Source organism: Phaethon aethereus, assembly GCF_964289735.1.
Source record: "Phaethon aethereus genome assembly, chromosome: 1".
Lineage (NCBI taxonomy): Eukaryota > Metazoa > Chordata > Aves > Phaethontiformes > Phaethontidae > Phaethon > Phaethon aethereus.
The window spans coordinates 25,268,727-25,296,260 of NC_138575.1; the positions used below are offsets into that span (position 1 = coordinate 25,268,727).

The 27,534-nt window shown below is 41.6% G+C and overlaps 1 protein-coding gene across 1 annotated transcript in view; it reads right to left on the minus strand.

The window, feature by feature from the left end:
* Positions 1 to 26,795, minus strand: part of LOC309411294 (ADP-ribosylation factor-like protein 8B) — a gene marked incomplete at its 3' end in the record, with an annotated part of 29,110 nt that extends 2,315 nt beyond the window's left edge. The window contains exons 1-6 of the mRNA XM_082007890.1: positions 26,193 to 26,795; positions 21,637 to 21,717; positions 6,704 to 6,777; positions 6,253 to 6,346; positions 4,033 to 4,100; positions 512 to 582 (exon numbers count right to left, since the gene is read on the minus strand). Coding sequence (XP_081864016.1) covers positions 512 to 582; positions 4,033 to 4,100; positions 6,253 to 6,346; positions 6,704 to 6,777; positions 21,637 to 21,717; positions 26,193 to 26,381 — 577 coding nt within the window. The 5' untranslated portion in view covers positions 26,382 to 26,795. The remainder of the gene's footprint in view (positions 1 to 511; positions 583 to 4,032; positions 4,101 to 6,252; positions 6,347 to 6,703; positions 6,778 to 21,636; positions 21,718 to 26,192) is intronic.
* Positions 26,796 to 27,534: the final 739 nt, after the last annotated feature.

Sequence of the window (27,534 nt, forward strand, 5' to 3'; positions counted from 1 at the left end):
TTTTATAGCTCCTCACTGACTTCAGGATACACACTGCGCATCTCCAGTAGGACAGAAGCACTAGTCCCTCGGTCTGAGGAACACCGCCATACAGCCACATGCGTGTAAGGCTGGCTTACAAAGTAAAAGCCTGTATGGTGCAAAATACCAATATTTTTTAAGTATCACCTAATAGCTGGAAGGCCTTCCTATCCAGCTACTATTTTTTCAGCAGTAACACTCTTTCTCTGAAGGATTCAATTACTTTGGGTTTTAAATACGCTTTTCCAAGGCCCCTGTCAAAATAATTTAACTTCTCATGGAACTAAATAATTCCACAAGTGACTTTTAAATTACACATAATTCTATATTTAAACAAATACAACTACATGCAATTTTTGCAACCAAATCTTTCAAAGTAAATTAGGATTTTTCAGTTATATATTAGATATTAAAATCTCATTAACATTTTTAACATCTGATCCAAAGTACAAGGTATACATTGATGATGCTGTAAGAAAAAGAAGCTTACCGATGTTATCCTTCTCTTTACAGGAAATAGAATAGCAGCAGATTTCTCTGTCTTGAATAGCTGAAAGGTTTCTACAGAAAAAAGAAAAAAAAAAGTAGTCTTGTAACTCCACAAAAAGTGACAACAGAAATTTCCATTAAATTACATGTTTTCTGCTTTTTACTCAGTGGGTTCAATTCTATCCTCAGATATTAAACTTTAAAATATGCTATTGCACACAAAACCCCCACATTACTTAAGCTATAAAGATTAAAAGTTCAAATTTCTCATTAAATCAGTGTAATAGTGAATAATAAAAACACAGAAATACATGAGCTGAAAATAACATTTTGTAGTGGCAACCAAGTAACATTAACATGTCTTAGCATTCACCTTTTAGTCTTTTCACTTATAATTCAGAGTTTTTATTTCTAATAACTCGTATAGTCAACTAACAGTACTCAAATGATCACACCTTCACAATCTCCAGGATTTTTATTATATCATACTTAAGTATATTAGATCTGATTCTTACTGAGAGGATGACTCTACATTTAGGAAGAAACCGATTCTTAAGTAACTTTTGTTTCTTTCTGGGAATTTCCCTATCCCCCTCAGAGCTTCTGAGCATTTTCTTATTTTTTCATTTATTTATCCTCACACAAGTGACTCAAACATGCAGGAAACATATTACGTTCCTGGAGCAGATGGGGAGTGGAGGCATTGAGAAGGAAAGAGTCCTGAGATCACATAAGAAACTCTAATAAAGAAGAGAAGTAAAAAGTGGCCTCCCTGTCCTTCAGGAGAGCAGACTTGGCCTCTTCAGGGATCTGCTTGGAAGAATCCCATGCGATAAGGCCCTGTAGCGAAGAAGAGCCCCAGAAAGCTGGTTAATATTCAAGGATCACCTCCAAGCTCAAGAGCAGCCCATCCTAACGAGTCCAGAAAAAAAGCCAGGAGGGATAAATGGATGAATGACGAGCTCCTGGCAAAACCCAATCACACAAAGGAAGCATACAGACAGTGGAAGCAGGGACAGGTAACCTGGGAGGAACACAGAAACACTGTCCAAGCATGCAGAGACACAGTTAAGAGAGGCAAAGCCCAACTGAAATTTGATCTCGTGAGGGGTATCAAAGGCAATGAGAAGGGCTTCTGTAAGTATGTAAGTGACAAATGGAAGACAAGGGAAAATGTGGGCCCATTGCTCAATGAGACGGGGCACCTGGTTACACAAGACATGGAAAAGGCAGAACTACTGAATGCTGCCTTTGCCTCCATCTTTACTAGCAAGGTTAGCCTTCAGGAGCCCCAGGCCCCAGAGACCAGGGGGAAAGTCTGAAGCAAGGAAGTTGTACCCTTGATGGAAGAGGATCAGGTCAGGGAATACAGAAGCAAACTGGACACAGAGAATTCCAGGGGCCCTAATGGGATGCACCTACAAGTGATGAAGGAGCTGGCTGATGTCATTGTGAGGCCACTCTCGATACCCTTTGAACAATCATGGTGACTGGGGGAGGTACCTGAAGAGTGGAGGAAAGTAAACATCACTTTTATCTCCAGAAAGAGCAAGAAGGAGGACCCCAGGAACTACATGACAGTCAGCCTCACCTTGATCCCTGGGAAGGTGATGAAGCAACTAATCCTGAAAACCACTTCCAGGTATGTGACAGACAAGAAGGTGATCAGGAGTAGTCAGCATGGACTCACAAAGGGAAATTCATGCTTCACCAGCTCGATAACCTTCTACAATGAAATCTACAACTTGTTAGATGAGGGGAGAGCAGTGGACATTATGTATCTTGACTGCAGTTAAGGTTTTTGACACTTTCTCCCCTAACATCCTCATAGACAAGTTGAGGAAGTATGGGCTGGATGAGCAGACAGTGATGTGGACTGAAAACTGTTTCAACAGAGGGTTAAACCTGGGCCCTGAGGGTGGCGGTCAGTGGCATGAAGGCTAGTTGGGGGCCAGTAACTAGTGGTGTACCCCAGAGATCAATACAGGGTCCAATCCTGTTCGTCTTCATTATGATCTGGATGATGGGGCAGAGTGTACCCTCAGCAAGTTTGCTGATGACACAAAACTGGGAGGAGTGGATGATACACAAGAGGGTTGAGCTGCCATCCACAGGGACCCCCATAAGCTGAAGAAATGGGCTGACTGGAACCTCATGTAGTTCAACACAGGGAAGTCCTTGGGGAGGAACACCAGTACGTGCTGGGGGCCAACTGTCTGGGAAAGCAGCTTTGCAGAAAAAGACCTAGGGGTCCTCATGGACACCAAGTTGAACATGATCTAGCAATTTGGCAAAAAAAGCTAATGGTATCCTGAGCTGCATGAGGAGTGTTGCCAACCAGTCAAGGGAGGTGATCCTTCCCCTCTATTCAGCCCTGGTGAGGCTGCACCTGGAGTGCTGTGTCCGGTTCTGGGCTCCCCAGTACAAAAGGGATGTGGAGCTACTGGAGGGAGTCCAGTGAAGCGCCACTAAAATGATTAAGGGACTAGAGCATCTCACATATCAGGAAAGGCTGAGAGACCTGGGACTGTTTAGCCTGGAGCAGAAAAGGCTCAGGGGGGATCTTATTAATGTGTACAAATATCTGAAGGGAGGCTGTAAAGAAGATGGAGCCTAGTGACAGGACAAGAGGCAATGGGCACAAACTGAAACTGGAGGCCCCCTCTGAACATAAACACTTTTTACCTCTGAGGGTGACTGAGCACTAGCACAGGTTGCCCAGAGAGGTTATGGAGTCTCCATCCTTGGAGATACACAAAAGCTGTCTGGACATGGTCCAGACAATCAGCTCTAGGTGGCTCTGCTTGAGCAGGTAGGTGGACAAGATGACATCCAGAGGTCCCTTCCAACCTCAGCCATTCTGTGATTCTGTGTTTCCTAAGTCCCAGTTCAGTTGCTTAGCATTTGGACCATCCTTCTATACTGAAACCTCACTTCAGTTCACTTCATTTGCACTACTGATTAAAATTATGTGATACATACATTCTGTGATACACAGAATCCTATTCCACAAAATTATTGCTACACTAGCCATTTTTACAAAATTGTGTATTGCCTTTACAATTACCCTTACAATGTGTCAATTTAGGTTAGTTTCAGTAATCCGCAAGTATATGCCTTGGATACATACCAAAATACCTGAATCACTTGGATTTAGAGACAGTAGTTTGAATTGGTTCTGTCCTAATACCATTTGAGCATTAAACTGCCACTACAGTGTACTCTGAAAAGTGTAAGTGAGCCTATTACTATTTATAGCAGTTGGATATTCAGTGATGGGAAAACAGGATTATCTGAAACAACTTTATACAACTGAAATAATAATCAAGAAAGGTTCAAATCTACTGCAGTCAGTTATCAGCCTAGATTGCTATTTCAACTGCCAGCAGAGCTCAAAGTGGAGTATCTCAGAATGTAAAATGCAATCTGTTATAGCTGGTTATTGCCACACATGACCAATGATTTTCTCTTACATATTGAATTTCACAGTGTTTCAGCTTTTTACACAGGCCATCTACTTACAATTTCTCAATTAACTGCTTTTCATCCAGTGCACCTGGGAGGTCTCTTTTATTTCCAAGGACTAACACCTGAAAAAATCATTCATATTCGTGTTAAATACAGGAGTAATAAAAGCTTAGTCTTTAACCACTTGCTGGCATTATACCGGATTTTGAAGCCAAGTATTTAGAACACAACAGCGGACATATTCAAAATGACCAGTGACTGTGGGAACCTCATGGAAATTCTGCTCCTAGCCAGGGCCAGATGCTAGAGGCACACTCTCTGAAAACTGGACCCCATTACTTCTGGGTGTATCAGTATCAGAAGACCCCTCTGCAAGACAATCTCTCCATTCCGGATGGCGTTACAGGCTGGTGTCAGACTGCACTAAGTGGATTCCTTTTGTAGGCAACTAAACATGAGGAGAGCATGCACCAGGTGCACTCAAGCCACCATTGGACATTCAATTCACAGGACCAGACCAACATTAATCAAAAGCAGGGCCCCAAAAGTAGAAGCTGGGTCCTCAAGACCCGGTTTTGCTGGGTCTCTACAGTTTTGCTCCCTTGCTTCTTAATATTGACATACTAAACAGCCAGGCATCCAAACCATGTATGACCCAAGCACCAGCCAAATGACACTTTCCTCTCTTTCCCCTTTGAGCATCCATGGTAGAAATCAGAAGGGCAGCCATTAGTAATTAAGTCTGAGTATGCAGAAAATTTACCGAATAGATGCTAGAACTTAAGAGTTCCTATGCAGTACTTAAGGCTTCAAATATAAATTAAGGTCAGATGAATGGCTTGAGCACATCCTAAGATAAAGTAAGCAATGGAAAGTTTTTCTAATTATGATTGCATTATTGTTTTCCAGATGTGTTACAATTCTGAGTGAAGATTGTCCCATTGTTTCCTGCGAAGCTGCAATACATTAAAACTCATTACTTGCAGTCTCAGATTAATAAAGCAACCTTAAAGTCTGTGATGCCAAAATTGAAGGAATTTCAATACTAGTTACTACCTATGAAATAAAAATAAGTAAAAAAACCATTACTGCACCTTGGAAATTACTCTGCTGGTCAGGCTGGGCAATTGGAATGTGATATTATAACATATAAGAGGAAAGGAACTTAATTAAATTCTTCTGAAGATATGAGAGACCTATCATTTCAGGAAGGAAAAGTGTGAAGTAAAACAGGATGTGAAGCCAGTACAAAGAACAGACTATGTCACTCGCTGTGACATGGCGTGACTGTAGATTTCTGTAGGATTTGTTCAGTATGTACTTAACATAAAAAAACGCAACAATAATAGCAAACCTTATAAAGAAGATGGAGAGTCACTTGAAGAATTCTCCTTTGAGACGGATGTGTAAGAACTTTATTCTCACAATGATTTCATGTTGGCTGTCTGTCTACTCATCCTCAGATGACTTCGATCACTTGCGCTAGCCAAGTGTCCAAATATTTGCTTACAAAAAATGGGCCAAGCAAGAGCCATGAACTTGTGAGTAACTTCTTCCTGATTTGTATGTACCATTGTTTTCTTTCTTATGATTAAAGGTATGAACTCTTGCTTGGTGATGTCAGTATCAAAGATGAATGCTAACTTGATTGATTCCTAATAGCTCTAAATCGGTAGATTACATTTAATTAAACAACATGAGTCTCCACCTCCATAATTCCTCACCAGAATTTCAGCAGAATATATTATTCTTTGACACTTCCTACTAGAGAACAGATGCATATTAGCATTTTTTTCATACAATTGAGTTTGAAAAACTAAAAAGTGAAGAAAAAGTCAGGACACAGAAAAAGTCAAGCTCCTCCACAATCTCTGGAAGCAGAGGGCACTATTTGATGTTAGTGTCTGCCAACCTTCAGGAAAACAAACCTCACATGCCTTAAGATACTACCAGAAACATCTCTGGGTCACTGGTTCAAACCCAGCCAACAAGGGGACTGACTGGAAGTAGTTAGTCTGATAATGCCACATGTGAAAATGATTTTTTTCAAAATCTATTCTGACCTTTAGACTAGAAAACATACAAACACACCACAGCACTGAGAAGATGCTGAGTCCCCTGATAAAATATCACAATAATTTTTGTAAGAGCACTCAATGCATCAAGGCTGCACCACATTTAAGCTACTATTTTCAAAAGTCCAAATGAACCAATTCATGAGGATTTAGGCTACACTGTCTACATTCAGGTAAGAATAATAATCAAAATACTTACTGGAATTCCATGCAATTGTGGCTTATCTATCAAACTGTGTAGCTCATTCTTTGAAGCTTCTACTTTTTCTAAGTCTGCTGCATCCACCATGTAACTGCAATGGGAATATAGTTATTTATAGTATTGTCTATTACTTGCAGAAAGTCACATTAAAACATCTGAAATGTGACAAATGTGTTTGCATTGACAACAGCATTAACACAGTCCTGAGTTGTATAAGCCCTGTATTTATTAATACAGGAAGAGAGAGAATTAAATACGGGCTGTGGGGCAAAAATGGCCTGGAACATGCAATTACTTATACACCTGGGTTGGTGGATGTGTAAAACACACTACTTCTATTGTGTTGGGTCTTCTTATGTGATGGAGGTGGACAGGAACAAAAGCATACCTATATTAATAATATGTATTTTATAACACATTTTGTACGGGCATACACAAGAAAACTTACACAACTGCATTGACTCCTCTGCAGTAACGCTCCCACATGCTTCGAAACCGTGGCTGCCCTCCAATGTCCCATACCTGGAAAAGGTAAGAACACCCCAACCCCAAAACTTTTCTGAACTACACAGTACTAACAGAACAGAACTAAAGGAACTCTTACATGCAGCATGCAGGTTGTATTGACAACACTTAAATGTAGGCAGCTTTTTAAGTGACCTTCCTTAAGAGACTGGCCTTCTCAGCTCCTTCCAGCCAATGGAGGGGGACAGGCACATTCACAGGGCAAGTCAGTCCTGTGACCTTAACAGCTCCAAATGCCCATTTGGAGAACTCTGCGCTTTCCCATTCACTGCAAGAAAAGTCTCACTCAGATATCAAAGTGAATTCTTGCAAATACACACTCTAGAACCCAGAAAGAATAGCATCATTGTATGAAAACAGTTAAGAAGTTACATTTTTTCCGGGGCTAGGGAAACCTGAGTTAAGAATGCATCAGGCCTTCAGCAGGATAAAGACAGATATTAAGTAAATAAAGAGTTGGTTGGAGAGCAGATTGAGCCATCCTTGAGCATAAAGGAGCTCTAAGGAGCTCCAATACCTCCACAGCTCTCCCATTTGTTCATCAGATGTGCTTTAAAAGACACATGGATTAACTGATCAGAACCAGAAAGGAAACAGTAGTGTGGGGTAGGCCTGAAGTGATTAATCAGTGAATCTTAAGGAAAGGAAGCTCAAATTCTGCTTAGGATTTTATAAAGCTCCAATCCTGCAAATACTTATGCATGCTATTAGTGCCCGGCAATCCCACTGAATTCCTTATCATCAAAAGGCTAGCACATTATTTTTCTGTACAGGAGTTACCTATTCTGCTTTGCTTGCAAAAATTCTGTATTTTTGGTGGATGGCGATAATCTTGTTTCAAAACTGTTTTCAAGATCAAAATACCAGGGAAAGGATCTAAATCACACAGGCATGGGCTGCGTGATGATGTAGCTGTTGCAGCTACAACCAAAGACAGTTGTGTTACAAGTGACACACCTATGAAAATAGTGATGAACACTGAAAAATAAAAGGAATGGATTTGTTCCTATGTCAAAGAGAAGTACTTATTTCTTATTTTAAACAGATTTAGCTATCAAAACAATAGGTGCTATATATCAGATCTAGGGGGCATATCCATTACAGCACAAAAGAAATGTGCAAGTAACATACACAGAAGCAAATTTTCTTAAGAGCTGTTTTCATATTTATACTTTATAAATCGAAACATATTAAACCTGCTGTGGCAACAAAAAAAAAGACTTGCACAAAAGAATGAGACTTAATAGACCCTGTGGACGACATTTTTAAATCCACAATCCATAAATCATATTTATGTATCCATTTCTCTATCATTTTTAGCACCTTATATTCATATTTTAGAACTAAATATTTCTAAATTCACCATTAAAATAATTCCCTGATTGATGTCTTACTGTTCCTTCCGGTATAAAATGCGTATATCACCTAAATGTAGATTGCCTTTGATCCCCTTTGTAAGATCAAGAATTTTACACATTAAAGAGAGCTGAGTGAACTTCTGACCATGAACTGGGTATCAATTATTATCTGCACTGACATTTGAAGTGCTGTTTCAAAAGTCTTAATAAAATAAACCTTTTATTTTAAAAGCTTGAAAGAGATGAGTACACAGTTCAGTATTACAGTTAGATGACAAACCTCACACCAACACTAATTATTCCAATAACTCATCAGGACCTTGAAACTATCAGTAACCATCTGGTGCACATCTGTGTGTCTGGAAAAAGAAACCAAATTATCTTCCTGGTAGATCAGAGAAGAAAGAAGGGGAAAGAGGGCAGGGAAGGCCAGCAGTAAGATTAGATTTTTGGAGACTGCCAGTGATTACTCTTGGTAGCCACAAAAATCTGCAAGATGATGTAGCCTGGACTAATCACAAAATAAATAATACATGATAAAGAAATACTGGTTTTGTCCTTGTTTGGTGACATATTATAATTATACTATATTAAACTGCACTGCAAAACAAGTATTATTCTCATTAGGAGAGTCATCTTGAAACAATGGAAAGATAAGTCATTTCCAGCCAGCTTCCCTAATAAGGCTTACAGCTATTCATTAAAGTAAAACATGAAGGACAGAAGATAGACTAAAGTTATAATTATGTGAAATTGGGAAAGAAAATAAATGCATGAAATAAAAAAACTCCTGATCTCTTTGCCTATGAAATTAAAATGGTGCTGGTAGTAACTTTCTAATACTCTTCATTATACTGAATAGCCAATGACTTTATTCAAAACACAGATCTCTGCCCCAAACCATTTCCACTGCACGTGACTGAACAGATAGAACTGTGAGAACACAGGAGACACCCAGGAAGAAAAGGGAGAGGTCTTAGCATTAAAGAAGTTTTCTTGCATGAGCCTTGCATGTTTTGTACACCACCCATTTTTGTAACCCAGTATTTAATACACAGGTAAAAAGTATATTTTGGGTGTGAACTGGGAGAGGCAGGAGACTACACCTTAACAACAGTCTATAGCTAGCTATAAAAACAAGTTTATTTTGTCTGGGTGTTTTTAAAAAGAGACTGGACTTCCAATAGCTCCCATGGCTTTCATTGGTCCCTTGGGAGTAAAATTTTCATAATATTTAAGAGGTAATTCTACCCCTAAAAGACCACCTGATTTTAAGAATCAGAAAATGCCTACGGAATGACCAAACCAAACAGAGAAAAAGTTTCTTTGATACCCAGTACCACTGCCTCACAGGAGATTAAAATCTCAAGGAGTTGTTGTTTAGGCTGAATCTCAAAGGCATACATCTTATTTCTACTGCATTTTATAAACCACTATTTTGTTTGTTCCTGTCTACTCCTATAAGCAGTAATTCTTACCGTACTTGCAGGTCTACACTCTCATAAAATAATGTAGTGTTTTAATTTGTAAACTAGATTAATCGCCATACTTTGGAATCATCATTTACCATAGTGCTTATACGTACCTCTTAAATAAAATTCTTCTAAAACAGGAATCTCTCTGGATATGTCTCTTGTTTAATATCTTCATGTGGATCTAAGGCTCCTTCTTAAGACTGCAGCTACCAGCTATGTTTAAGGAGCAAATCCTTTTCTTTTGCACAGAGATGTATCATGACAGTTGATCAAAAATGCAGCTGGGGAATAGGTTCAAAGGTTTTCGAAAACTTTCAGTTACAGGAAGGTCCATTAACACCCTAGTTATGTTTCTTTTAATTAGCTTATATTGTGGGAAGGCTTGACAGTTAATGAGTAAGTTGCAGGAAAAGTATTTTCTAGATGTCAGTTTTACATGGCTTTTTTTCAGACATGCTGGGTGGGATATTTCCTGCGGACAGAGATGTGTACAATGACACATTTGTATCTCAATGTCAATGCATGGGTTCAGCACCCACGATCTCACGGTAGTCAGTGAAGCCTAGGCAGCTATTCAGCTGACCAGATATAACATCTTCTTTAGGATGACAGAATTACGCTCTAGGCTTCATGGTACTGACTAGAGCTCCTCTGATTATTATTAAAGGAGCTTAACCTTCATTGCAGACATATAGCTGTTTATATTCAGGCATTTTAATTTGCAGCTGAATCCAAAACTACAAATACTGGAACTCAGAAATATATCTTTCTGCTTGGAACTATTCAGAAAATATCACCCATAAAACCTAATCTGAACACACTGGTGAGGAAATTCTAAACACAGAAGAGCATCTGGGCAGAATAAGGTAGGACAAGCAACATCCAGCACCACATTGTACACAGATGAGTCCACGTATACTGAGATGTGACTAATGAGCTCACGCATACACAGCGAGCAGTCATAGCATTCTTAGCCAACTCAACGTGTAATAACAGGGAGAACTGGAAAGCATAGGATTCATTTCCCTCCTCTTCAGCCACCTAAAATGTAGGCATCTAACCCAAGTGACTAAAATCCCTCTGTGGCTGCCAAAGAGCTCAGAGGGCACCCACAGCAGGAAACGATTCCATCTGTCTTACCCACCTTGCCTACCAGGTGAACCACTCTTTTCTTGCAAAGCATGCACTGCTCTCCACCGAATTTAGACAACTGGCTCGGGCTGGCTTCCTCCTTTTCACCTGGCTAAGCTCAAGGGAGACAAATCCTGAACAATCACCTATTCTAGACTGAAGTCTTCAAACAGTAATGTTCAGCTTCCTCATCTAATAAACAGGAAGAACAAAAGACCTAATTAAATAACCTTAAAATTCTTAATAAATTGCCTTGTGGATACAAAACTATACAGCCTTATTTGTAGTACCAGCCATGTAACCTATTACAGAGGTTAGAATACCTTACTACCTTAGAATACTTACTAACTTTCTACTACCCTGTATTTTGGAAATGCCTTTACAGTTGCACTTAAAGCTGAAAAAAATATGCCACATGGCTACAGTGTCTGCAGGCAACACTTCCCAGAACACTATGTTCTTTGAAATCAGTCTTGGTCCTTGAAAGAACCCTGTTGCCACTTCTCACTGTTGGTAAAGTCCAACTTTTAAACATTTTTTGCAACTAGGTATTTTATTTTAATCACGTCAGACAAATGCTATATGCACACTTCACAGTTTATAATTATTTAATTTGATCACAGCTCTTTCACTGAAGAATGGGAAATGGACTTAGACTTACAACATGTCTGTGTATCTTCAACTACTGAAAACAAGGGCAGAGGCATTCTAATGGGAGGGGTTATTTCTCAATGCCATTTTATCAGAGACACAAGGTACAACATTGAAAGGATCAACGGCTGGATTTTAAACAGGACACAAAAGCAAAGTCTGTTCTCAGAAACCATTTTCTGAAACTCATGCTGCTTATCTCCACATTGTGTTCTAAGGCAGGAGAGCACCAGGGAACTCAGCTTTAAAGACTTAACACACCTTTAAATAGAAGGAGACAATCCATCCTAGCCTCAATATTGTGTCCTCCGTGGAGTAGAAAGCCCTGATTCTGCACTGCCACATGCAATCCTTTGCACCCTCTTTTCACATGATCATGAATCATCCTCTAGATGTCAAAATCTAAGATTCTGGTGAAAGTAGGCATATAGAAGTTGTAAGTTGTAGGTAAAAGTTGCATTTGGAAGACTGAGGGCAAGAAGTAAGGACACAGATAGCTCAAAACAGCCGATCAATAACTACTGTAGTGATTATTAATGTTGCTTGTCCTTGAAGAACATATAACCATGAAAGCAAAAATGAGTATTTGCTCAATAACAGAGAAAAGCCAGGAGGATGTGCAACGATGTGTATGCTGGGAAAAGCTAATCTAATATTGGTACATTAGACAAGAAAAGGACATTCTCCCATGACAGATTTAACCCCACAGAGCAGCTCCCTGGCACTCTCCTCGTGTGTCCCCCTTGCCCTCTGCCTCTCAAGTCTGAGCAATCCTGACAGATTCCCAGCATTTATCAATGAGGCAAAGCTGCTGAGGACAGAGCTAACCAGAGGCAGCATTTATGGTTCCCAGGTGTCCCAACAGGATGTTGGAATAGAACATATGTTTATATAAGCTGCAGATAACTTTAAGCTGTGAGTGGATAAAAAGAAAAGATCAGAATCCTAAAGTATCTGGACCAACTAGAAGGATGGTCTGAAATAAGGCAGCTGAAAATTAACACACTCAAGTTCAGAATGCTACATTTGGACACAGGGAACCAAATGCACAAGCACAAAATGGGCAATAACCAGGTAGAGGTGCAGGACAAAAGGCTTGAGCAGTTCACAAACTAAATATGTGTTTCAACAGTGTTGCAGATCTTAAATCTGCATGTACTAGCAGAAGCATCTTAGGCAAGATTTTGGAAGTACATACTGCCCTGTCCTCAGTGCCAGGGAGACTCCTATATTGGTTTTGAGCATCAGTCTATAGAACAGACACAGACAAATTTGAAAAAGTCCAGATGAGAAAAGAAAGGCTGGAAAGAGATTTTGAAAATACAATCTATAAAGAGAGGAAGGAGGAGAAAAACCATAATGTTTCCCCGGAAATGGATGCCAGATATAGAAGAGGAAAAAAAAAAGAGCTCAATATGTGATGACAGCAACCCATGCCAGATACTAGGAAAAAAGCTTTCCAACACTTGGACTGAAAGAATGTTGTACAAAACAAGGGATATTGTAGAACTTTCTTCATGCAAGAACAAATTTTAAGAAACAATTACCAAAGATATTTGGGTAACTATCTGAATCACCTCAAAGCACAAGTTTGGTTTAGCTGTTTCCTTGAGATCAACTCTTGGTCCTCAGTTTTAGGAGTTCCAACAGTTACTCTGAATGACTGGTGAAACATTCACCACTGCCTACTCTGACTAAGGACACTGCCTTCTGGCCCCATGTGTTTGTCGCAGCCTCTGCAGAGGTTCCTATCTCATGCATGATCCTGTCTCACACTCCACCGCACACAACTCCCAGCACAGATACAGTCTCCAAGGCTCCTCTTCCTAAATTATCAGATGGGACAGTGCTTTCATACTTTTCCTTCTTAGTTGATTATTGAGTAATTCTGAGTATGCTTCATACTTATTCTCTCAGCCACTCTCTAACCCTCATTTAACTCCTTTTCACAGAATCACAGAAACACGGAGGACAGCAGGAGCCTTTGGAAATTACATAGTCCAACTTGCCCTGGTCAAAGCAAAGTCACCTAGAGCAGCCTGCTCCAAGGATGGAAACTCCAGAACCTGCCTGGTCAACGTGTTCCAATGTTCAATCACCCTCACAGTAAAAATGCTTTTTCTTATGGTTTAAATGGAATTTCTCATATTTCAGTTTGTGCCCATTGCCACTTGTCCTGTCACTTGGCATCACTGAGAAAAGTTTGGCTACATTTTCAGGATACATTGATGAGGAGATCTCCTCATCACCTTCTCTTCTCTAGGCTAAAGTGTCAGGTATCTCAGCATCTCCTCATACAAAAGTTGCTCCAGTCCCTTAATCATCTTCATGGCCCTTTGCTGGACTCTCTCCAGCAGCTCCACATCCCTCTTGTACTGGGGAGCCCAGCACTAGACACAGCATTCCAGGTGCAGCCTCACCAGAGATGAGTAAAAGGGAGGGATCACTTCCCTTGACCTGCTCTGAAAGTCCTTCCTAATGCAGCCCAGGATGCCAGTGTATCACCTGGATTTCCTGCTGTGGCTCACAGCCCTTTTGAATCCAGCAGTACAGCTCTTCCTTACACACAACTATCATGAATCACTGGGACATCCCACAAAAAATTTTCTTTACAGAAATAATCACTTTGACTTGAAATCAGCCCAGATACGGCACGGCCTTTTCCGAGCGACCCAAGCCATGTGGAACAGCCAGTACTTGCTGAACTACAGCTGGAGCTATACGGGCAGTACACATAGGCTTGTATTACTGCATGACACGTGAGATGATGACATGACAGGTAAGATGGTTTTTAATTGCTGCTGAATAGCAGGATGAAGCATTACAAAGCAGGAGGATTCTGTTTCTGTGAGGATGTTTGGAGACTTGCAAACTCTACTATCCAGAGGGAGGAGTGCTGCAACGAAGGAAGCTGGAAGAGGAAGGCACAGAGCCGGGATACTCCTCCTCCTCCCCCTCCGCCACATCAGAGCAAGCAGCCAGAAGCTTGGCTTCCCCCCACAGCAGGCTGGCCGGGGCGGCAGCTCCCGTGGAAGGACGCTGGCCTCTAGTGGTGACAGCTGGGGGGGACCCCGGCCCAGCCTCCCCAGCTCCAGCCCCCCGAGCTCACCCCGGGGGCGCAGAAACTGGCTGGAGGAGCCGTTTTAAAAAAAAAAAAAATTAAAAAAATGCAACAGCAAGGACGATGAAGCTGCTGCATCGCCTGTGCGTATGCATGCCTTGTGTTGCTCTATTCCTTTTCAATACCTGAGATTATTCTAAGACCATCATTGTGAGAAGCAAAGGTCAGTTAGCTGGAGCTTCACAATCATTTAAAATAACAGTTTGTGACACATGTCTTCTGAGTCTCGCAAAATTTGGTTTGTTAAAAGACAAACTGTCTAGCTTATTGGACTGTAAATCTCACCAGAGCAAAAAGACTACTAATACTGAGCTGATGCAAACCCAGAGAAATTCAATCAAAATCAAACAACAAAAACCCAAAATTAATTCAGTCATAGATTGTTTTTGTCAGAAAAAAGTGTCAGCCATCAGTTTTGTTATGAACTTCATCAAAATAGTTTTAACAGATCCCTAAATTGTAGTACATTAGGTATTTTGATGCTGGAAATCATCCTGTAATTTAAGACTTCAACCACAGCCTCAAAATCCATAAAGCTTCCTGCTTAGATGGTTGGCAAAATCTTTGCCTCCTCTTTTTTTGGAAATAACAGGTGACAGGTTTTATTAAATACATTGACAAGCCAAAATTTGACAATTCCTGGGTAAAGCTAACAGTTATACATTTCTGATCATGCTCAACTTTGACTAAAGAGCACATGAAATTGGCAACTTCCTGCAAAATGCTTTGGCTTGCATAAATCAGTGATTTTCTTCCAGTGTGGTTCAAGTAAATACTCCTACACATAGGCATGCCGGTGACCATACTTTTACACACTAGGATTAGAGACTATGAGAATAAATCTACTGGCTCCTGGAAACAACTGCCAAAATCAGCAGAAAGTAAAGAAGACCGTGGGCTCCTTAGTTCTTGTTGCCTTCTGGAATTCTATGGAATCTAGAGATAGAACTGTAGTAGAGAAAGCAGGCGGTGACACTGCACTAGCATAGTACTTCCTTCTTAGTGGCCTACCCCAAAATACGGAAAAAAATGAGTGTTGTGGTTTAACCCAGCAGGCAGCTAAACACCACACAGCCGTTCACTCACTCCCACCAGTAGGATGGGGAAGAGAAACAGAAAAAAGGGTTGTGGGTTGAGATAAAGACAGTTATAATAGGACAGCAAGGGAAGGGAAAATAGTAATAATGATAAAAGAATATACAAAAGAAGTGATGCACAATGCAATTGCTCACCGCCCGCTGATCGATGCCCAGCCACTCCCCAAGCAGCGGCTGCTACCGCCCAGCCGACTTCCCCCAGTTTTATTATTCAGCATGACATTGTGTGGTATGGAATATCCCTTTGGCCAGTTTGGGTCAGCTGTCCTGGCTCTGTCCCCTCCCAGCTTCTTGCGCACCCCCAGCCTCCTTGCTGGCAGGCCAGGGCGAGAAGCTGAAAAATCCTTGACTTAGTGTAAGCATTGCTCAGCAACAACTAAAACAACAGTGTGTTATCAACATTATTCTCATCCTAAATCCAAAACACAGCACTATAGCAGCTACTAGGAAGAAAATTAACTCTATCCCAGCCAAAACCAGGACAACCAGATAAAGGATTGCCTATTTGTTGGTGTTACAACTTACATTGCCTAAGGTGACCAGTCTCGCACTTCCGGAATGCCATTTTTCACTTGATGACTTTTTGACTCAGATGGTTTCTCAGCCTCACTCTTATAGTAAGTTTAATTGATCCTGTTTTGCAGTGTCCCCTGAGACTTTTGAAAAAGGTCAGACACAAGACCTATCTGCTTACCATGAAGATCATTCCTGCCATGTTTGAAGGACTTCACACGTTTAGTAAAATAACACTTTATGCAGGAATTTTAATAATAGCTGACAGTTGGATATCATAATATTTCTATGAGAAAGGTAACCTTTGTTGGGACAAAAAGGTTGAAGAAAATTTCACTCTGAATCCTTGTTGACTAGGCCACAAATAGCTCATCAAAGAATGCTAGCAAGAGGCATCCCCCCTCACCATTCTTCAGTCATCAACTTATCAACAAATGATGTAATTCTTCTCACAGTAAAATAATTTTGGAAACTTTATCTAGCAATTAGGCTGTAGGATTTTAACAACTTACCTACATACAGGAATAGTGACGTACAAGTACTTCATCTTGACAGACTTTTAAGGAAATGAGCATCTACACATAAAAGCCATATCCCCCTACACCTCATACTTTCACTGTATGCTGTTGTAGCAGAGAGCCCATGAGAACTTGTTAAGATAAAGTATTTTCCTGTGCAGATTAGCTCCAAACCAAGTATCATTTTTGAAACTAATAAACATATTAATAATGTTAGCATTATGCCCTTATTCTTAACAATCCTACTGTAACAACTATACGTAACATGACTTTTGAGATCAAAGTTTAAAACAAGGCACAGTTCCACACAAACTCACACACCTTCTTCCTGCATGAACTTGATTGTGCAGACAACTCCAGTACAAACTTATTAGTAATTTCCTTCACCCACTTCAACTACCCTGGCTAAAAAAATACTTTATTTTGAAGACTCTGTCTATTTGTAAGTTACTTTTGTTCGCCTAGTTGAATGAACCGTCAACAGTTTTCTCATTTTTTTCCATGTCTGACAATTCTGTAGCGGCATCAGTATAGCATTCCAACTATCCTTATGCTTTCTCTATATAAACTCTAAATCATGGCCTTATTGTTTCTATGCAAAAGACAGAAAACAAGGGAACTGAAAGGAAATTCCTACTCCTGTGGATTATTTACAAACTGTGGTTGAATGCGGTAACTTTTTTATTGACTGTGGCATCTATGGTCTTCTTTGAACAGTGGTAAACCAAGACAGATGCAATGAAAAGTGTATGAAAGTGACATTTAGGAATAATTAAAATAGAATCCTCTCCTGGATTAATTAAGAAGCATTGCTAAAGTTCAAGTGGAAGGTATCACTTCAGTACAAATGTACTCTTCTGAAAGAGAAGGGAAGGCTCAGGCAGGAGGACAAAGAACACCTGCATGCCTGAAAGAACAGTAAGAAAAAAATACCTCTTTAAGTAAGTGAAAACTTAAGACGGTTTGACTGCTTTGGACACTTTGACTACTACTGAAACAGCTTTTGCTTGTGAGTCTCCATTTGCTGCTTCACATCACAATGCTAGTCACAATCTTGTTGCTGGTCCTATTCTCCTACACATCTGCCACTGATGTATAGGAGGTCAAGAAAGCATGGGATGGCCTTAGGATGCATTTGCACTTGTAAGGCAGTATCTCTGATGTTCTAAAGACACTTACTTGATTTGCTGTCATAGCAAATGTTAATTTGTGTATAATAAACAGAACCTTGGGGGAGAAAATCTATACAATTAGCACATCAATTAGACTGTTCTTCTGATATCAATGCCCATTGACTTCTCCGTAAATTCTCTTTCATAACTAATATGAATCATGAATTAATCATAAGGACTAGAAAGCTTAACACCATCCAAAGTTCATAAATCCTAACAATACAGCATTAAACATTTATTTTTTAAAAATATTGTCACTGATCCATCTGAATCCAGAAGCAGCCTATGTGTGCATACTGAATACAAAATTCTGGCAGCCCTCTAGCAACAGATGGTTTTAGTTGTGCTTAAAAGTTTGCAGCTACCAGAATGGAAGGATGAAGGAAAACTTCATTTTTCCCACCAAATGGAGAGACTGCTTTCTTCCTGTCCAGATTCTGCACTCTAAATATGGTGATTTGCAGCTATCTAAGTCAATCTATCCAGATTACCCCCAAAATGCATCATTTTGCTTGTCGGTGTATCCTGCTTTCCCACACTGTGGTGGCACCAACAATCACGCAGCTGTTTGGGGAACAGGCTATTTAGGTAGTTTGAGTGGGGAGAAATTAGCATGGGGCAGGTTTGGTTGGGTTGGTTGTTGGATTTTTTTAGATATTGCTTTCATCTACATCAGTTGGCTGATCTGACTACCGCTTTGCCATGTGATCACTGGTGCTGATGGAAAAGGGGTCCAAGGCCAGGCTTAAACTGGAATATAAAACCTCACACCATGATGTACTTAAGATGATTGTAAAAGCTGACCTTTAATCTCTGCCAGCCTCACTAGGCTGGCCTGATTCCCTCTTTGGTTTCCCAGAAGGTAAGTCTAGTTTGTCCCTAGTATGAGGAACATAATATTGAGGTTTAGAAGTACTACCACAGGCAGAAAAGAGGTTGTATTAAAAGGTTATTTTGTGACCTTTTTTTTTTTTTTTTTTTTTTTTAAATGGGGCTGGTTTTATTTCCCTTTACAAGAAAGATTCTGTTTGGAAAACAGAATTTGGATCCCAAAGAAAAAATATTCAGAAGTTTTGATCTTGATTAAAAAGGCACTCTTTTGGCAGAAGGTAAACAGGAATGTACCAAGCTACCGTTAGGCTGATGTTCTTTCTATAGCAGAGTTCAGCTCTTTGCTCAGCAACACATGGATGGTTGTTGAGACACACTCAACAGAAGGACCCAAGACTACAATAACTTCTTTTTTTTCTCATTCACTGACAAACTCACTCCTGGACTAAGTGAGGACATTTGTTGATTCCTCTTTAAGGGACAGGAGTGGGTATTTTGAAGAATGAGGTGTTTAGGGTTTGGCCTTTGTGTGTATATGCAAACAGATGAGGCACGAAGAAACCAGGCAGTGGAAGAGGGGAACATGTTTGATGTGGAGAGGCTAACAGACACAAGGAGAGTTGGAAGGAAATTCCATAGCAAGGAAAGAGAGGAAATGGCTCTCTGCTGATCAGTATATCTTCTTGTTAGGCAGAATGAATACTGCCCTACCTCAATCAAAGCAGATGTTCTCATAAAGTGAAATTTCCCCTTACCAGCCTTACCTTACATGTAGTGTATGCACTACCACAAGCAGAGCTGGCCACAGAAAAATGAGCCAGCAGAGATGAGGGAGAGCTTGGATGATCTTGTATATACTGAGAACAGAGGTGAACAAAGGCCAAGACCAGAAGTGGAATCTCATCATCAATGAATTTCTGTGGGTTTTTTCACCAGTTTCAAACATAGCATTCATAACAACTAACAGAAAGAATCATGAAATAACAGCCTCCATTTACAAGAAAAAGCTGCATAACTGTTACTCAGCAGAATATGCACCTTGTGCGCTACTTCTGTCTCCTGAAAGACCAGTTACCTTTTACTTCTTCCGATTCTTGGGTAGCCAAAATAAACTGAGGATACAGGCTTGGCTGCAAGAATTAGTGCTGAGATGCTCTTGATTCTGGTCACCTACGTCTTCCCCACAAAAAGTCCAAATGATGTAGGTCTACTCATATTGCCATATAATTCCTCAGTGTTTTCAGAGAGTTGCCCAGTGTGTAAAGTAATGCTAGTCTCTCCTTTTTACTTCAAAGAAGAGTTTGGACACGTTGCATTGAGTATTGCAGTGCTCACTGTGTGACAGTTTGGTTTTTTTTTAAACTCGCAAACATACACGCACCACCTATACTGAAAAAAAAGTTTAGGCTTCTATCAATCATCTACCTTTCAGGAAATGCATGAATTAAAAACACTTATATGATGCTACTTTGTCTTCTTGCTCACCTGCTCTGTGATGAGTGAGGTCAGATTCTGTCCCAAAGTAGGCTCTGATCATGTTCTTATCATAACAATCATGCACAAAGTCACAGAGTTGAGGTTACCAATGCAATAATGATTCTCCTCCACTTTACTTTTATTCCATTTTATATTTTACTCCATTTTCCTTTTAAGCCTTTTACAGTCTTCACTGTGGACCTAGTTTTAAGATACTCATAATCTTTTTTTTTTTTTTTAAATCTGCCAAAATTTCCTGGGAAATGAATATCAGACCAAATCACAGGTATTGTTAAGAGTTTTTATTTCAGCCAAACTTGACATGAATTTCAAGAGGATATACAGGAAGGAGGGTTGGGGTGATGAGAGGAAACAGATTGGTGACATTAGACTTTCCATTTCAAAAGGCTGGCTTATTAGGCACTGTAATATACAAGCAGTTATAGAGGAACCTATTGATTATTCTGCAAGCTTGTGACAGAGAAGTAGAAATACAAGTGAGATGTACAGCTGAAGGCCCTATGGTCACATGAAATTTTAAAAAAGTATAGCAAGATACTAAGACCAGAAACAGACAGGCAGTCACAATATTTATACCACTATGGTCATTTTAAGTTTAGGGGTTTTTAGTTCAGCTTTAACATCTACCAACCAGCAGAAGTCAATTATCCCTTTTACCACCCTTTACCTGCTCACTGTTTAGAGAGAATGGGTGGAGAGTTAACAACTGCTTATATTCACATTATAGGTCATTTCAGAACCACCCCCCTAGGTTTCGGAATCACATCAAACCAGAGAAAAAAACAGTATCTGTAGAACTGAGGGAGAAAGGAGAGAAAATGAAGGGAAAGGGGGGAAAAGTCAAGGCAAAGGCAAAAACCTATATTCCTTTCACCTCATTTTAGATAAAAGTTATTAATTTGATCTAGACTAATCAACCAGGCTCCCTTCATAATCAGACAACAGAGAAAGCCTTAATGCTCCTGGAGTGATTTATCTCCATTTTGATGCCTGTGGCATAAATCACAATCAAACTGGCATCATCTGTATTTCTCTATAGGCCTAAGAGGAGGTTCCATGACAACTGACTTACATGAGATGTTCTCTTTCTGTATAGCTAACATTATGTGAGCTAAACTGCACTCTCCACTGAGATGTGTAAGTTAGGAGTGAAGTTGCTTCACATTTCACTTACAGTTGTGAGAGGGAGAGAAAGAGAAGAGACAGGCACCTCCAGGAGTCAGCTCAGCTCCCTTAATATCTCAGAATTTTATGACCATTCTAACACAAAAGAGTGCAACAAAGCTTATGCCTGGCATGGATATAATGAAATCAGATTAATGTAACAAAGAAAGACACAACTACATGCTTTTAAAAAGTTATTTTTGATCTAGAAAAACAGTGAAATGATCCTATCATCTTAAAAGAAATCTCCTGCACTTTCACATTCCAAGTTGAAATCACTTTGACTATTAGTCATTCACCCTTTACTAATTCAAACATGCACACCTACCTTTATAGTAACGTTTCCTTTTGTTATTTTTCTCATATTGAAGCCCACTGTAGGAATCATATCTTCTGTGAACTGCCCTGACTAGAATAAAAAAACCCACAAAATTTCTATTTATTATAAAATAGTTGATACACAGCAGATAAGTTTCTCGTTTGCAATGTAAAATTTTTATTTTACAACACTGTAAAATACTGCATTAATTTTCTCCAAGAGCACTGGCCAGCACTTCAATTAATGCATTGTCACACCAAGGAAGACTGTTCATTTCAGCCCATTTAAATGATCTTTTATTTTCCTCAGTGACAAAGATCACCTCAGAAACCACAAGACTTCATATAATTCTTCATCTGATCCTTCAGCAAACCAGAAATCAGCACGGTCAAAATACAGAATCATGGAATCATAGAATGGTTGGGTTGGAAGGGACCTTTAGAGGTCATCTAGTCCAACCCCCAATACGACAAGGTATGATACAACTGACTATACCAGGATTTTTCGCTGTAGTTTCTCACTACCTTTACCAATGCTTTGACTCCAAATATACTAAACAGTAAACGAGTACTCATGTAGAGAGTACTATGTACAGACCCTTTCTTTCTGAGTAGGTGACAGCAGACGATTCTCATTGTGGAAGCTAAAAGAATATCATTAAGACAGAAAAATATGAAGTACTAACTCAGCACACCATAAAACCAAAACATAAAACCAAAGTGCTGCCTCTTGCCCCAGTTCAGAGAAATATTTTTGCAAGACAAGATGCTTGTTATCATGCCAATGGAAACCTCACCCACACCTACCCACTACAGAAGACCACTTTTGAGGAGAAAAGTGAAACTCAGATCTAAGTAGATAATGCATTATTCATTCTTCCTTTTCAAAATGTATCATTAACAAGGTATTATGTCTCCTAGGCATGGTGCATTAAGATATGCAGATGGTTACTTAACAGTTATGTCTACTTTCGAGGCCCAGGGACTCTGCAACATACATAGTAGCCCTGGTTTTCCAGTCATCCAGAAAGGGAAGCAGGACCTTCTGGACTTGTCATTGCCCTTCCATATCTATCTGCTCATATTCCCTTCACCCACCTCATTATCCCATGTGCCCTGCTGGTTTTTTTGGAAGAAAATACAGGTATGTGGACAGGGAGGGAAGCAGGCATGCTCCAACACGTCCCTCCTACCTGAGAAGTGGATGATCCAGTGGCTTCAGGATCCACTGGAGCAGCTACGTGCCTCACAGTGCACACATTGCCACCAGCCACCCCTAGTGCTACTGCTAGTCTCTGTACGTTTTCTGCAACTTTTCTCTTCACTGTTCATGGCACAGTGAGAATACACTATGCCTCCAGTTTGTGTTCACAAACTAAGATTAATTATTTTTAATCTGAGACTTTAAAAGCTGTATAACCTTTGACAATTACTTGATCCTCTCACAAGATTTTTCCTTTTGGAATTACATCCTTCAGGCAAGAAATGACTTCCACCAACTACTTGTTCAACCTTACCTACGGGAGCCTTCCTGCTAAATTCTGTACTATACACCTTCCCCATCATTTTGTTTCTGAAAGTCTCTTCTTTTCCTCCTCTTTCCTTGCTTCACTGACTTGTCAACAGCAGTAGGAAAAAACAGTGAAGACTGCACCTGCAGTCTTGTACAGCTACACGTACCCAGCAATGACAGAAGGTTTTAATCGGATGGAGTAAGACAAAAACAATCAGCAACCATCTTCTGTAGCAGGTACTGGTCTAATTTGTTTAAACATATAGCACATTTATTTGTGGAGAACAGACATATAAACACATATGAACACATAAACCCTGAGAATGTAGCATCATTACTCAAGCACAGGAATGCCTGGAAATCCAGCCAGCTGACTCAGGAGGCTATTGGTTAAACAAACTCATCGAAAGTCAGGATTCCACTTCTGTCAGCAAATTATGTACATATTACAGTATGTAATATGCTAAACTGGAAGACAAAAATAAAAAAAAAAATCATAACTGCTCTGGTATTGTGGACAGAATGCAAAGAATTAATGTCCCCTTTATTGTTCTTTAGTCTTTTCCTCTAAAAATTTTCCATTCTGGTTGAATGGAACCAGCTACAAAGAAAGTATTATGTTTACAACTCTTTATTTTCCCACACAATGAAGAAAAGAAAGTAGTATGTTGAATCTTTTGCCCGCATTATTCCAAAAGCTCTGATTACTGTGTTTTGTATCAAGTGCTGTGCGCACCATAAAATAAAAAATCTGTTCCATTTTGCTTGCTAAGGAAGTTTTACATGACAAATTACCTATTTTTGTGAATATTCAAGATGTGCAAACAAGTTTATTGTCATATCGCAGTAAAAAAAGACATTATCTCCTGACACAGATGAAAATAACTGATGCTAAGAAGTTTGTAATGTCCTCTTTAAATGTTGCTGAATATTGAGGTGACAATGAATACTGTCATTACCCCTACCACATCAACAACCATGGGCCAGATTCTACTCCATTACATCAGTGCACATCTATAGTAAAAGGCAGTGTCGTCATCCAAGGTTTCCACTGGTAACAGAGGACTAAATATGGCTCAAACTCTTTGGGGAAGAGACTGTCTCAAAGGGTGTTTATTCAGTGTTAGCATGATAGGATCTCTGAATACTACTGAAAAATGGAAAAAAAAGTAATTTCCTACTGTTTGTTTTTATGATCCACTGCAGTCTGCATTTTAAGTAACCACTATTTTGTAGTGGTTATTTTCATCTCATCACACTCTAGCCACATACACACAAACACACATAGAGTTCCCAATCTATTTGCCATTCCCACATCAACTGTATTCAAAAGTAAGCCTATTATCCATTGCCTTACTCCCAAATTCTTCAGCCACTCGTCTTCAGTGATTATCATGGTGTGTCATTTCCAGATTGAAAGATCCAAAAGCTACAAAGTCTGCAATCTGTGACACTCCCCAAATCAGAAAATGTGTATGCCTTGCAGACTATTCTTAAGCAATATGTTTGCTGGCAAAATCAGACCTACAGTAACAGCAGTGCACTGGAATTCAAGATACTAGCACAAGAGAGACAAACACATATGATGCCATTCCACAGGTAATGTAGTATAAAATGAGTGGACAAACATTTACACACGCAAAGTCCAATACCACGACTGTTAGACATCTCTGAACTGCTGTGTTCTTCTTTGCTCCATTTATGAGATCAATCCAAGAAGCAGTATCATTTGTCATACCTTTTCCCCCTTCCTCAGCAAAGCCCACCCTTGGGAAACGAAACACTTCCAACAGGCACGAGGAGTGTGTGTTACCAAGCCTGTGTTACCATGATGGCCTGGATGCTTCACAAACTAACTAGAATACCAGTTCCAGGAATTTTCTGCTTATTGATCACTGACGTCCCCCAACGCGAACTTTCATGGCTTTCTGTACTTTCCCTATGCCATTCCTTTTTCTCCTTCTCTCTCTCCACCTCTTCACTCACCCTAATCTATTTTTCTCTTAATTCATAAAGTATATGAAAGCAAACAACAAATATAATATACTCATGTTCATCATTGTCTCAATCTCTTTGACTTTAGGCCATACACCTCCCAGTCTGGTTTTGACTCTTGATCCAGTAACTTTTCAGGGTAAGAACTGAAGAACATCTGGAAGCCCATATGTCATGGCAGGTGAAGCTGCAATACATCTAACAGCAGTGATCACCTCGTAGAAAAGAGCTTGCACTGAGAAGGTTCGTGATTAGTACTAACCCTGATTAATATATATATTTGTTTCCATCTTCCAATGGCAAGTAAATCTTCGGGATGGACCCAAATGCTGAAGGGCAGAGGGCATATCAAACAAAGATGAGAAACATATTTCAGCATGGCGACAAAATGGAAAACGTCATGATAGATGTCAGCGTTAGAGAGCAGCAAGGCTGCAAGGCAATTGTCACAGCGGGAATGCCAAAATCAGACTTTAATGATGGGAAAGAGCTATCAAGGCATTGTGGGAGGTATTAAAACTGATGCAACTGATGGGAGGGGAGAATTCTGTAACAGGGGACTTGTGGCCCTGGAGAATGCACAATATATTGAGTTATTTTGGGATACACTGGCCATGAAAAGCCAGCCCTGACAAACAGGCAAGGGCCCATGCCCAGGAATCTCCTTTGAGACAGGTACGTTTTGCAGTCAGACACGGGAGACATTTTCTTTTCTCCCTCTTAAGACAATTTCACATCCACCTGAGCCTGCTGTGAAATTCTCCAGGTTGCAAAGGATGCAAGAGCTACCTCACTGCCCGCCCGCCACCCTCCGCAGCGGAACGCCGCGCCGCGGGACCTCATGAGAGGAGGCGGCCTCGCCGCAGGTCGCGGAGGCAAAGTCCGCACCTGTTGCCGGGGGAAGCGAGGCGAAGCGGCCGGCTCGGGGCGGGCAGCCCCCTCTCGCCCGCCGGGCCGCCACCTCCGCTTCACCGCCCGCCGCGACCCCCCCCTCCCGCGGCCACCGCCCTGAGCCGCCGCCTCCCGCCCTGCCCCTGCGCGGGGCCGCGGCAGCGTACCGCCAGCACGGTGAGCAGCGTGGTCTTGCCCGAGTACTGCAGCCCCACCAGGGTGAGCTCCATCTCCTCCTTCCAGAACAGCGAGCGCAGCCACTCCAGCAGCCGCGCCACCAGCGCCAGCATCCCGGCCAGCGCCCCCGACCTGCGGCAGGCGCCCAGCCCCAGCGGCACCGCCTCGCTGCTGGGCATAGGAGCGCGGGGCGAGGCGAGGCGGCGGCGGGGCTTGGGACGGGGCCGGGGGCCGGCGGCGGCGGCGAGGGAGCCGAGCGCCAGGCAGCGCCCTCACGTGATGGCGCCGCCGCCCTTCTCCCGCGGCCACTTGGTGCAGACAGGGGAGGGGAAGGGTGGGGCTGCGTTTGGCCCGGCCGGGGCGGTGGAGCGGCGGCGGCGCCCTGCGAGGGGCCCGGGCGGGCGAGCGTGAGTCAGGGCCGGGCGCTGGCCGGGGGCGGGCGCGGAGGCGGCCGTCGTGTGAGGTGACGGAGCCGCGTCCGCAGCGCGGGGCGGTGCCCGCACGAAATGGCGGGCGGGGCTGGGCGCGGGGCGGCGGGCGGAGGGCATCTAATCACGGCGGGCACTCGGTGGGTGCCGAGTGCCTGAGGCGCGCGCGCGTGGAGGCAGCGCACGCCCCGGGGAGCAGCAGGAGGCGGCACCGCGGGGATCGTGTGAGGTGAAGAGCGGGTCCCTGGCGGACGGGGCGGCCCGGCGTAGGGCTCTGCCGCCGTGGGCTGTCTGCCCAGCACCCCGCACCCCGCTAGGGGTGGCCGAGGGCCGCGCGTGCAGCACTGGCTTGCGAGAGGTGGTGGAGTTGGTGTCCATGGCAGGATCGATTTTGTAGGTCCTTCGCCTCTAGTGATGGCGGTTCTCATGCTCCTACGACCTCCACTCTTCCATGAAACTCTTCTCGCATCGTTCCTTATGTAGGGACGGGCTCTCACATCCAGAGCTTGCAGTGGCTTTGTTTGGGTTCTTCTCTGCCAGTTTTTGGAGAGGCTCTTCTAGCATGCTTCCCTGCCTCAAAAAGAGACGCTTGCGATGGTGGTTTGGTATCGTGGGCAATGACGAGACATGCCACTTCACCAGGAATCTTCTGCCTGCACTGCATAAGCGACATATAACGTATCGTGGTGCCACACAGCAGTAAAGGCTTGCTCTCTCCATAAATACAGAGCTAACACTTAACCTGGATCCATCTGCCAGCCTCTGAAATTGTCATTGAAATCATAAGTGATGCTTCAGAAGGCGACAGTGCTGCTGTTGGCTGATGAAGGACTTTCATAGAGGTATAAACAAGGCACTTAAAAAATTTAGTATGGATACTTATACTGTTGAAACGTAGCGAATT